The sequence below is a fragment of the Stegastes partitus genome, unplaced genomic scaffold, assembly GCF_000690725.1.
Source record: "Stegastes partitus isolate 25-593 unplaced genomic scaffold, Stegastes_partitus-1.0.2 Scaffold14, whole genome shotgun sequence".
Lineage (NCBI taxonomy): Eukaryota > Metazoa > Chordata > Actinopteri > Pomacentridae > Stegastes > Stegastes partitus.
The window spans coordinates 1,546,220-1,558,867 of NW_007577745.1; the positions used below are offsets into that span (position 1 = coordinate 1,546,220).

The window sequence follows — 12,648 nt, forward strand, 5'->3', positions numbered from 1 at the left end:
TGACCATGTAAACAAACTGGTCCAGAGGCCGGTGCCGTAAGTTCAGAGTGACCATCACCAGGACAGCTGAACAGTGGAAGCATCAGTAGGACAGAAGCACAGACACTGATTCAGATTGATTGGTTGTTGTCGTTCCAAACAGAGAGTTGTGAAGGCATTGTTCGCTTTCCTTCCTGTCGCTGCAGAGCTTCTCACACAGGCCCACACAGACATGGAGGTGTGATGGGAGAACTGTGACTGCTTGTGGATATTAACTAGTTCTTCTTGATGCTTTCTTCCAGTTTGCTGTTGCGTCTCCAGCTTTCTAAAAGACTCTGTATTAATCCGTAACATTGAACTAAAACACTACAGCCTTGGAGGGATTTCGTCCATTTGACTCAGATGCACATAACATGATGATTTAATCACATACGTGTTCCTGAGATGACAGACGAGGTAAGAAGCTCAGTTCTGATGTGAGCGCTCTGATTACAAACTGCTGCTGGAGTCTTTATATCATGAACGTTTTCACACGATGTATAGTTTGTTAAAATGGGCTGAAGCTGTTTAAAACACAGCAGGTGATTAAAAAAAACAGGAAAAATGTAAAAATATATTTCTGATGGTCATCCAGAACAACACATACATACAATACGCTTTGTTCCAAGAGCTTTAGATGTGATCTGATCTGGAAAAATATGCCGTAAATCAGGTTTTGTTGGTGTAAAAATGAGTTGGTCAGGGAAGCAGCATGACTTGTATTAAAATAACTTGTGCTGAAGCGAGCACAGCGTCACTGATTGGTCACGGTGAATAAAACACTGGTGTGAGTGTGAGAAAAACTGCCCAACCCATGATTATGCTCTTTATGTACAATAGTTTTGGTCAGATTCAAGGAAATGCACAGATTTCTGTTGAATGAGGTCGTGTGTTGTCCACCGTCAGGAAACACGTCCTGGACTCAGTTGTTCTTCTGTGGGCGACGGTCTCACATGAATATTGCTCTCTGCTTAGCTGCTGCTGGTCAGATTAATTCATTAAAAGCACTGCTCTTAAATTCTGACTGAATATGGACTGTGAGGCTGTGGCAACAGCCAGCAGAAATAATGCCATGAGGATGGCACAAACAGAGAATCCATGGATTCAGGAGGTCAGACAGCAGCAGCAGAGAGCAGGTACAGCATGGACCATCTCTGGAGTCAGTATCACAAGGGCTGATCCAACATTTACACGGTAGGAAACGGGAAAGGCAGCCTGTTACTCCTCCTGGTGCTTCACTGTCTCTGAATTAACACTGGCTGAGCTTGTTAGTCAGGATTCAGTGACCTTATCAATATTCATCTGGCTGAAAAGATGGCCCACGGCAATTACCAAGAACATAATATTTGTCCCGCTCTTGACAAGCCCATAATGAGCTGCAGACACATCGCTGCCATGAATCCACATTCAGTATTAATTCATTCAAACAGATGTGAGCAGTAGAGCTATAAGTCGAGCAGCTCGTGATGTGGAGAGCTGCTGCAGCTTCAGTCTCACTTACAGATGAGTTTGCAGGTCTTTAGTTTAGAAGGTGGTGGGAGTTTCTAGCAGATGTGTCATGCTAGAGGTTTAAAGGCAGTGTTTCCTTTGACTTCTCCTCCAGGATCAACAACAACACTGACAGCTGATAGGATGGACAGGAGGAGTCGTCTCCTTGTCAGCATGACTGCATTCTGATTTTTAATCCATTCATTTTACATGATGTAATAGGAATTTTAAATACCACTCAAACTTGGATGTAGGCAAAGTCTATTCTGTTCTGACCTGACAGAGCTGTTCCTCAGGTGAGCGCTGCCTTCAGGTACTGACATGATCCTGACTTCTTACAGGTGAATGCATGACATGGTTTACTCTGTGCTTCATGCGGTCTGGTCCCAGTCTCACAAAAAACCCTCACAAGGGCTCAAACTAGTCCACACAGATGTAGTTCATGGTTCTGTTGTATTGTGTTGACAGCTGTCTCTGTCTTCTCCATTAATAGAGGGTAAAACACCAGCGACACACCTCTGACACAACAACAGTAAACATTAAAACCTCCATGAAGGCGGGTTAGAGTCAGACTGCTGGCTGGGTGTACCTAATAAACTGGCTCCTGCATTTATACCAGGCTTGGATTCAGCCAGAGGACTGTGTGGTCCTGTGTTAACCTGTACTTTCTCTTTGAACACAACTTTCCTGAGTGCTGGTTTTACAGCTGACTGTCCACATCAGGACCTCAGTGCTGAACCTGACAGAAACGCGCCCTCTGCTGGACGACTTCAGAGCCGTTCGGACTTCCTCTGATTAATTTCCAAGTATTAAACCACAGCGATGTGTTAAAATATCCAATGACACACGACAAATCGCCAACAAACAACTCTGAGGCCGCCTGAGCGCAGGGTAAAGGTTTCGGTCGCTCACCTGCCATCCTGGACTCCATTTCCCGTCAGCCCTCGGGCCGCGGCGCAACCTGTGACGCATATTGTAGTCGACCGTCAACCCCAGAGCCGACCCACACTGACCCGATGGACGGAGTTAAACGACAGAACAAGCAGTTCTAGTCCTGTGCAGGGTTCGGGTTCGTGCTGGATGTCAGTGACACCATCGTCTGAGATGTGTCTTCCACTTTATGCGGCCGACTGTTTGTTTTCGGGCCGGTTCCGTCGCTTGTTCTGCCGCTAGCCGGCTGCGTTTAGCTGGCTCGGTACCGCCGCTAGTTCAACATGACGCTTCCAGCTTTGCACAACACCGGCGTGCTTTACAGGAGGATACTGGCACAGTTTCCGCAGGACATCAGTTTAGCTTTCGCCTATGGGTCAGGCGTTTTTAAGCAGCACGGGACCAGCCAAGGTCAGATGGAGGTAAGACTCACCTGTTAACCCGGTAACTGGGTCACGACCTTAAACAGGTCCGCTGGAGGCGGAGGTCACGGACAGGAAGCGCTCTGCTGGCACACCGACGACCAGGACAGGAGACTCCTCACCTGCTGGGGTTATTACGTCATGTTGTGGTTTTGTTATGTTTCATGTGTTCATGCTGTACTCAGTGTTCCAGAGGCTCCATCCTCACACACACACACACACACACACACACACACACACACACACAGTGTCACTGAGCTCCAGATCAGCATCACTGTAGTAAGATCACTGCTAGAAAGTCTAATCTTACCATATCTGAACTCTTGTCTTTCTTTTTCTAAAGTTCACCTCCACCTGTACGGACCATACGTATGCATAGTAAAGGCCTTTATTACACATACGTATGGCACAGACTGTGTATACCTGCTCAGGTATAGAGCTCTTCACTGAAGCACGTGTCTTTGACACACAAACCAGCTTTTTTGTTCATAGATTTGTTACAGCTGTCCTGGAAATGTGACAGAATCTTCTGGGTCAGAACTATACAGGATTTACATGTCTTTCTGCCGTGTTCAGCCCAGGTCGGGGCTTTCTGGAGCCGTGCACACCGGCTGCATCTAAGACCGCTCCTCTTGACAAGTTTAGTGCAGTTCAGCTAAAGACTAGAGTCTTCATCAGTCCACAGGTTCTTGACGGGGTTCAAGTCAGGACTTTAGGGAGGCCGGTCTGTAACCTTAATTGGACCAGATCTAGTCGATCATAATCACTCAGGAAGAGTTCAGAGGCCATGCTGATGAACACGACTGATCATTCAAGCTGCTGCTGCATGTTTTTAATCCGTCACATTCCCAGAAGACTGATCATAAATCTGTGACAGAATCGTTCCATCGTAGAACATGAAGAGTTAGACGAGCCTCTGAAGCTTCAGCCAGAGTAAACACAATGAGCTCCGTGTACGTGAGCTTTACTTCAGCGCTGTGAGTACCTGCTCATCAGTACTACAAACATCTATTTTCCAAATACTGGTTTCAAAAATACAACATGTGAGAATCAAAGTGTTTCTGAAGCAGGTCCACAGTCGTGCAGGTCATCAGACAGAAAGCTTCACACCCACTGAGCTGCTGCTCGTCCACCAGCTCCTCATCTGCTAGGATCCTCTGTATGGATGGAACAAAGCTCACAGAGAAGCTTCTCTGGATTCCACATTCACTGTTTTGATGTTCTGTGTTTCCCTGTGAACATGCAGAGGAACATGCTGGACTTTGTGTTTGCGGTGGACGACCCGGTGACGTGGCACACCATGAATCTGCTGCAGAACCGCAAACACTACTCCATCCTCAAGCTGCTGGGCCCCACGACGATCAGCTCGATTCAGAACGAGCACGGAGCTTCTGTGTACTACAACACGCTGGTGCCCGTGGATGGGAGGGTGAATATCTACACGGTTCTCTGTTCTTCTGCAGCCCACTGAGGAGCACACGCTAGGAATCATGTCTGCTAGATAAGAATACAACATGAAGGTTTTCTTCTCCAAGTGTGTTCTAAAATCTTCTTCTAGGACTTAAAGAGTCTCATCAGGGTTTTCACAGCACGTCTCTGCGGTTCGGTACCATGTTAGTGTGGGTCTAGAGTCAGACTTTAATTATTGAATTAATCTGTTGTCTTCCTCTTCTCAGATAATCAAATACGGTGTGATCAGTACGGAGTCCCTGATCGATGACCTGATGCACTGGAAGACCATGTATGTGGCCGGACGCCTTCACAAACCCGTCAGTACCCCGATCAGAACAACCAGAACCTGGCACACATGTACAGCTGCAGCTAGTTTTATTCTGCTTGTCTTTGTTAGACCAACTGTTTCCAGAGCAGAGCTTCAGATAAAACCTGTGAGGTGGCGTATGCATTTTGTTCAAACACGGGTCAGGCCAGTCTTTGGTTCCTTTGTACTGGACTGAAGTAAAAGCCTGTCTAATGACAGCTTCTCAGGCCGTGATGACGTGTGCAGCGTGCTGATGCAGCGTCTGCGCCCATGCAGGTGAAGATGCTGGTGCAGGGCGAGAATGGGAAGCTCCGCGCCGCCCTGGTGGCCAATCTGAAGAGTGCTGTGACGGCCTCCTTCCTCATGCTGCCGGAGAGCTTCACTGAGGAGGACCTCTTCCTGCAGATCGCTGGTCTCTCTTATGCTGGTGAGCAGCTTGTAAACCTGTAGGTTACACGCTGTGATATTAACAAGGTTAATGCAGTCGTATGAATCACACACAGACATTAGATCTGGATAATAAAAGCCTCTCTTTTGTTCTTTTTCTCCCACTGGCACACAAACACATGTTGCTGTTGTTTTCCGTGTTAGCAGGAGGCTGAGATCCGTCCCAGGGTTTGTTTTCTCTGGAATAACACTCGAGCTTGTGTGGATAAAACCTTTGAGTCCGATGTGGACGTTCATGCTCCCCGAGCCGCCGTGTGTTTGGCAGGACTGACAGAACTCACTCTGTTTATGTTGTCTTGTGCTAGTCAGTGAAATAGAAGGACGTACGTAGATGTGAATCCTTAGTTTACATGCTGATGACCAGAGAAGTGATATCAGGTCATGTCCTGATGCGCAGGCTAATGAGTATTTAAACACTAGAAACTGAACATGGAGGGCGTTCAGTGTCCCAGAGTTTGTTACTGCTGTGGAACAAAACATGTAAAGCAAACATCTGACACGTGACTTTGACAGGACTTTGTGGACGTTGTGTTGTTGTTATGTGTGCTCAGGGAAACCATCTTTCTGCTCCTTTGCAGGGGATTTCAGGATGGTGATTGGAGAGGATAAGTCCAAAGTGGCCAATATCGTTGAAGACAACATTCAGCACTTCAGGATTCTGTACAGCAACATCCTCCGGGACTGTCCTCAGGTGGTCTACAAGCCCCACCAAGGGAAGCTGGAGGTATGAAAGGACAACAAGAGACACAACACACACCGACTGTTATGACCTGGCTGGATGAGCTGCATCTGGAGCTTTACCTGAAAACCCCTCAAACATGATTAAAATGTAAGACATGAGCTTCACTTCCCAGGAACAGGTTGTAGGTCTGTAGCATGAACTGAAGCTTCGTTCTTTTCACCAAACTCTCCTTTTTAAGTGTAGTTACAGAAATATTTTCACAAAGATGGAGAAGTGCAGTAAGGTTCCTGTCTGTGCTGCCTTTAAAATGGAATTATCCACGTGATGGTTTGACTTGTAGCTGGGAGATTAGCAGGGTCAGCACCAGCACATGGATGTCCTGGTGCTGCCATGTTTGCACACTTCCTTGTGAACAGTAATAACTCTGCCTGTCGGTCTGCCTTGTTTCTGGCTCGGTGAGCGTCGCTGTGACTGGTCGTCTGTGTGCACCTCCCTTCATTTATTCTTGTTTGTGCTCCTGCAGGTTGACAAAAGCCCAGAAGGCCAGTTCACCCAGCTGATGGCGCTACCTCGCACTCTTCAGCAGAGGATCACCAAGCTGGTCGACCCTCCAGGGAAGAACCGGGATGTGGAGGAGATCCTGCTGCAGGTGGCCCAGGACCCGGACTGTGGAGCAGTGGTGCACCAAGGTACAGACCACAAAGAGGAGATGGTCTGCTGTAAGATCGGCGGTCTAGACGCTGGAGAGAAACATCTGCATAAATAGAGAGGAAGGGGAAAGGAGAGGTGGAGGAGGGTTCACCATCGCTCTAGTCCAGGAACGATAAATATTAACACCATGATGGATGAACAGTTTAATTCATGGCTTTTATGAACACGTGGGCAAGAATGTCCTGCGTTGGCATTGATGGGTAACATCAGAAATGCCCTGGACAGCAGCTCCAGAGCCTCTGTCAGTGGTGAGATGCTGCTGGTGTGATAATAGCAGGTCTGAGCTTGTTGTTGTTCCTCCTCAGGTGTCTCCTCTATTGTGAAATCCTCCAGTATAACCCAGAGCATTAAGGGCATCGCCACCGCTGGTAAGACCTCTGATACATACGCACAGTATTCATTGTTAGGATGTCTTCATGTGGATTCATTTGGTTCTTCAGGTCCCTTAAAGGAATATTATGACACTTCAGAAAATGCAGTTGTTCACGTTTTAGCTGGATGAGCAGAATAACATGACTGTTCTCTGACCTAAAGCTAGCTGGTACCTTAGAGATGGGAAACGGAGAACCTCCCTGTGTCCAGAGACACCACGATCTGGCCAGAGCTCCTCAGACGCTCACTGATCAACATGTTGTTTTAATCCGTACAAAGCCTTACTGGGCAGAGTGCTGGCTTCTGGCTGCTTCAGTGGCCTCTTGTCTTTAATTAGAAATGTGTTGTGGGGAAGGTGGATATCTGCAAAGTGTTCTGAAGCCTTCCACTGCATGCCAGTGCCTGTTTTAGTGTAGAGCGCTCCCATGTGGTCGCTCACGTCGCCTGCTCTTCGTGTCCCTCTCAGGTTTGTGGAAGACGGCGTCGTACAGCTCCAAGAAGCTGCTGAAGATGTGGAAGGGCTGGAGGAGGAAGCCGTCCGTCTCTCAGATGTCCTGATCCACCAACCCGTCTGTCTGACAATCCAACAATGTCCGTCCTTTTGTTCTAACCCAGACAAACCGGCCAGAACCACCGCCCCCTAACGTCTGGCTGTGTCCCTCCAGCGTCTGAACCAATCACAGGTGTGAGACTGGATTGCCTCCAGCCATGTCTGCGTCTGCCCTTTCCACTAAATTCATTAAAAGTCGTAGAATAAAAGGTGACATTTCCTGAGCTGGACTGAATAGCGGCTGACATTTGATGCTACCACCGATCTGGGTCTGAGTGGCGGCTGCAGTGACTCATGAGGCTGAATCGGATCGAGTTTAACGTTTAAGACGTGACTTTGGTTCTGTGTGTTAGGACGCCATCTTTTGAACCGTACGGCAGGTGATGGGCCGCGGCAACATGCTGGAATGGAGAATAACATTTCTATGTGGAATTAACACGCGTCTTGTTGGTCTACTCGTAATGCAAAGACGTGGTCTCCTGGACGTCTGTCAGTGTTACTTCACTCCTTGTTTCTGTGAGCTGAGCAAAGTTCAGCTACAAGAAACAGGTTTAATAAACTCTATTAACACAGAACTTGGTTTTGTTTTTAATGCGTTCAGGTCTCCATAAAATCCAAGGTGGTTTTACAGGAAGTCATAAGAAATGTTCTGTGGACGTCGTCAGCTTCTCTCGTCTGCGTCCGCTGGCTGGTCAGAGGACGGGTTCGTTTGGGTTCATATGATCTGTTAAAGCAGACCGAGCGGGACGAGGAGTCGGAAACATCACGGTGACACACTTCAGTCTGTGTGAGATCAGACCTGTTGTTTTAGTGAGAAAAGCCTCTGTTTTGATTCAAGGCGATTCCAGGACGTTGCTGTTGGAGCTTCGCCACGCGACAGCAGAGTTTAGTGTCCGCAGTGACAGAATGGAGGCTGAGGCGTCCGACTGGAGCAGCTCAGACGTCAGCAAGGTTGTTTGTGACACTTCTGCCTCTTTGCAGTCAGAATCTGCTAAATGTTCATCATGAATGTTCTCGTCAAATGTTTTATGTAACTGAATCCAGCAGAGCGAGAGGCTTCAAACAGGTGGAGGAACCCACTCACATCCACAACAAACCACAGCAAACACAGACTCCAGCTCTGGCTCATGCTTTTGGAATCAAAACACTCAACACATTATTTTTCAAATCAAGTCTAAGTTTTCATTTCTGGATGTAAAACTTGTCCAGTAAACATGAACATCTGCTATCTTCCCCTTCTGATCAGGAATCTTTAGAAGTAGAGCAGGAAGCCCCAGAGCTCCTGGAGCTCCTTTGTTCCACCACAGCAGCAGCACTTCCAGTAACTCCTGATCCTGTCACTGCGTTGTTCACCGAGTCGTGAGTCACACATGAATCATCTAAGAGCAGGTTCTTACACTCCGTCCTCAGATGTCTCCTGCTTGGTGCTGGTGGGGATGGACCAGCCGTCGCTGCCTCTCTGTGTGTTTGGTGACTTTCACCACCTACACTTCTGACAGTCTGACATCGTGTTGCTGTTTTACGGCCTTCTGTGCGTCTTCTCCACCACATTACAGAGACAAATAGTGCACGTTGTCCTCTGTCATTACTCAGCAGAGAGGTGTTCAGGTCCACACAGAAAACAACAGCTTCCACCTTCATGAAGGTTTGGTTCGGCCCGATACAGAGCTGTTAGTGGGAATCTTACACAAACATACCTCAGCTGGTAACATGCTGCTAAAGACGCCGCTGTGGTGCCTCGTACTCACTCTGTTGAGTTTGGGACCTTTGTTATGGGACAGATGCTTCTGAGCCGTCTTCTCAGCAGAGGACGGATCACAGAAGACCGCTCCGTAAATACACTCTGTTAAAGCATGCAAGCCTTCTCCCAGAAATGTGCTCAAGAGCCAGTGTTCAGAGAGGAAGTGCTGCAGACAGGCTGTGGTCCAGTGCCTGTGGTCCAGTGCCTGTGGTACCGTTCTGCATGAAGCTGTTAGATGACTGGTCCTCATGAATGCAGCGCTGGAGTTCTCCAGATCGGTCTCGACTACAACATTAATGTAGAAGCAGGATTTCATGTAGCTGGTTGAGTGAAGCTCATCTGGACTGTTATGTGCCGGTTCTGCTCGTCTTCATGACGGGTCACTGTCCTCATTATTTTGTCCATCAGTCAAACGATTGTTTGGTTTGTAGAAAATCTGAAAATAGGAAGAAATGCTTTGACAGGAGCCTGAAACAGATGTGGAAACAGCTGCCTGGAGTCTACCAGCTGGCTCAGGGATGAGTCCACCAACAGGTCCGGCTGTATGTGTGAAGTTCTGGTGGCATCATTACAATTACACTTACAGGTATAAAGCATACGGTACCGGTGCTGCTGGACACGTGCAGTCCAGTTAACAGGACATCACGTGTCTCAGGTTCGTACTTCAGTCACACACCAGAGTACATGTACTCCGTTACTTGCTGCTGCTGCTGAGTGTTTCCTTGTTAGTGAAACATCAAGTGGCCTGAAACGGAACCAGGAACCAGCACAGAACCGCACGTCGGTACCGAACTGGAGTAGATGTACCAGAGAGGAGAAAAACCGGTTGGATGAAGAAATATTTCACAAAAAACAATAAAAGTGATGAAAAAAGTGTTTGTTAATGAACCAGTGACGTCCAGTTTGTGTTCATGTATGAACTGGTTCCGCCCACAGGAAGAGGCGTGGTGGCGGGAAACTCCTTCTGTCTGCTTCCTGAGCAGCTCCTCAGCCTCCAGCACCGGGTCGCCTGTCAGCAGCTCACGGGCCGCCGCTGCTCGGTTCTGCTGCTCGGTGCCGCTGGGCTCGGGCCGGTCCCGGCAGCGGCAGCGCGCCTCCGGAGGACGTGATGCAACGCGCCGCGTCATAATGTATGCTGAGCTCACTGCTCTGGGCTCCGCCAATCAGCGCGCTGCACTTTCACCACCTGCCAGGACCTTCATTCCATCATTCCAGGCATTCCTCCTCCTCCTCCTCCTCCTCCTCCTCCCCCCCTCCCTCCTCCTCCTTCCTCGTTTACTACCGAGTCGGTCCGACGCTCCGCTACTGTTGTCTGTCCAGCGGGCTCCGCTCGGCTCGGTTCGGTTCTTTGTGTCTCAGTGGGATCTACTTTCTTTTAATTTACTTCCTCGTGAGTGTGTGTGTGTGTGTGTGTGTGTGTGTGTGTGGACGGTTTCATTCTGGACCCCACAGTGGCGCTGGAAGGAGGTAAGAGCTGCTCAGCACCAGCTTGGTTAGTTTGGGGTTCGTTATCGGTTCGGCTCGGCTGTAGTTCGGTGTTCTGGAGAAGTTCGCTGCTGTTTTCTGAGACGTGAACTCAGAGCGCAGAGGAACCGGGACGGGGTTCCGCCTTCTCAGCACCAACTTTCATTGACTGGCGGGTTCCCGGAGCGGGTCTGTCAGAACCACCTGCAGCTGGGCTCCGCTCCAGGCTGGGCCGGGTCTGTGCTGGACCGGCTCTACCGGGTCCACTGGCTTCCGGCTGGACTGGGTCCACCAGGACCGGGTTCACCGGGTCCTGTGATCCTGTTTAAACACGGACCAGGCAGAAAGTGTCACAAACCGAGAACAGCCCCGGTGCCGGTCCAGCACGGTGCCGGTCCAGCCCGGTGCAGCAGCACCTCTCCTCCCGGATCGGCTGAATCCTGCCGCCAACAGAACCGCGTCATTGATTTATGTTGACTGGGACAGAAGTTCCGCGTTTCCGCTGCACCGGTCGGTCCAGTCCGGGGTTCTGGACGGGTTCTGGCTGATTCTGTGGCTCATGTTTTCCGGGTAAACGAGGGAAGGTATCTGAGGAATGCACCGAGAGGCGCTGGACACGGCTTTCTGTCTTTATCCACAAATACCGCTCATAGCTGGGCCGGCCGGACCGGTCCACATGTGGGAGAAAAGCCTGAAAAGCCCAAAATACGTTTTTACAAGAATGGATCAGAACCATGAGAGGCAGCCGTGGAGCTTCAGGCAGGATCCACAGAAGTAAAAGTTTTCTCTGTCAGAAGTGTTCAGTTCAACTCTGTCTAGCAACCAGAACCAGAACATCCTCGTTTAGTTCTCTGTGTTGGACCGCTGGCTGACAGGAGGAGCTCTCCACATGTCAGTTCAGGTGTTTTATAGCAGGCCTCTACAACAGAACTGTCTGAATCCACCACATAGCAGGTTCTGTTCTTGTTGTCTGCATCAGAACCAAGTCATCCAGACTAGAACACTGAGGACTTGTCATGAGTCTGGATTTGTTTTGCTCCTTCAGAGCTGATGGTAAATGGACCTGGAGTAATCATCACGGATCACATCTACCTGATCAATGTCTCATAAACGTAGTTCGTGTTCTGTGAAGCATTGATCCAGACCTTCAGGTACTGAGAACCAGAACCCACTCGGCTGGGAGCCTTGCCTGTTGGCAGGAGCGTAAAACATGTAATCTGTCATCTGAACATTAAGTCTTATTCAACGGTTGCCTGCAGAAGCCAGTACGTGAAAGTGTTCATTTAGGATATTTCAGGAATGCTTTGCTCACAAAGTGGGCACAAGACCGTCCGACAGGCGGCTGTGTGTTTAGGAGAACCTGCCTGTCATGGCCGCCATCGCTGGCGTGGAGACGTGTCGCCGGTAGCGTCTCATGTTGGTGATAGAAGTGTGGAAACAGCGACCATGTGGTGTAGCCATGACATGTAGAACCACAGTAGTGGCAGTAAAGTACAACAACACACCTCATGGATCTGCTGCCCCAGTGCATGCTGGGAGGACTTCCAGCCGGCCTGCCTCTTAACTCTCTGCTCACTTTGCCTTTATTCAAAGCATGCGTGCAAAATAGTTTTAAATAAATCCCTCCTCCAGCTGCTTTCAAAGAACCTCATCATCAGGATTGTTTGAGCCTGTCAGCCTCCGTTAGCCTGGATTAGCTTAGCCACATTTAAAGGACAGCAGCCTGCTTAGGTGGCTTTAGCTCTACACATTTAAATCAACATGTTCGACATACATACTAAAAGCTGTGATAAGGTACACATGATGTCCAGCCCTGTGATGTATAGTCAGAGGTAGTATTCTATAGAAGACACAGGATATAATGAGAGTGTCATGTTTTATGAAGACGCCAACAGGTGTGTCCCACCTCAAGACCTTTTGAGTAACAACTGAATCGCTTCAGTGTCAAGTATCGAGAAAAAGCTGCGAATGAAAGTCGGCTTCATGCTTCGTCTGGTGCACTTCAGCTTTTGGGGACTTTTGTGGGAGTAAAACATTCTGATACTGAGTCTGCTGATATTCTTC

At 48.8% G+C, this 12,648-nt stretch overlaps 2 protein-coding genes across 3 annotated transcripts in view; both read left to right on the forward strand.

The window, feature by feature from the left end:
- The first annotated feature begins 2,489 nt into the window (after positions 1-2,489).
- On the forward strand, positions 2,490-7,954 carry tamm41 (TAM41 mitochondrial translocator assembly and maintenance homolog). Of its 2 annotated transcripts, XM_008289973.1 has the most exons (8): positions 2,490-2,858; positions 4,105-4,287; positions 4,535-4,627; positions 4,894-5,044; positions 5,643-5,788; positions 6,270-6,435; positions 6,763-6,825; positions 7,296-7,954. In XM_008289973.1, the coding sequence occupies exons 1-8, from the start codon at positions 2,721-2,723 to the stop codon at positions 7,385-7,387; spliced, it is 1,032 nt and encodes a 343-aa protein (XP_008288195.1). In that variant the 5' UTR covers positions 2,490-2,720; the 3' UTR covers positions 7,388-7,954. The 2 variants fall into 2 exon arrangements, with proteins under 2 accessions (XP_008288195.1, XP_008288205.1); XM_008289983.1 differs by lacking the exon at positions 4,105-4,287.
- A 2,512-nt stretch (positions 7,955-10,466) lies between these two features.
- vgll4b (vestigial-like family member 4b) overlaps positions 10,467-12,648 on the forward strand; it is a 41,356-nt gene continuing 39,174 nt past the window's right edge. Inside the window, exon 1 of the mRNA XM_008290003.1 lies at positions 10,467-10,587. The gene's annotated coding sequence lies outside the window, so the exon portion shown is untranslated. The remainder of the gene's footprint in view (positions 10,588-12,648) is intronic.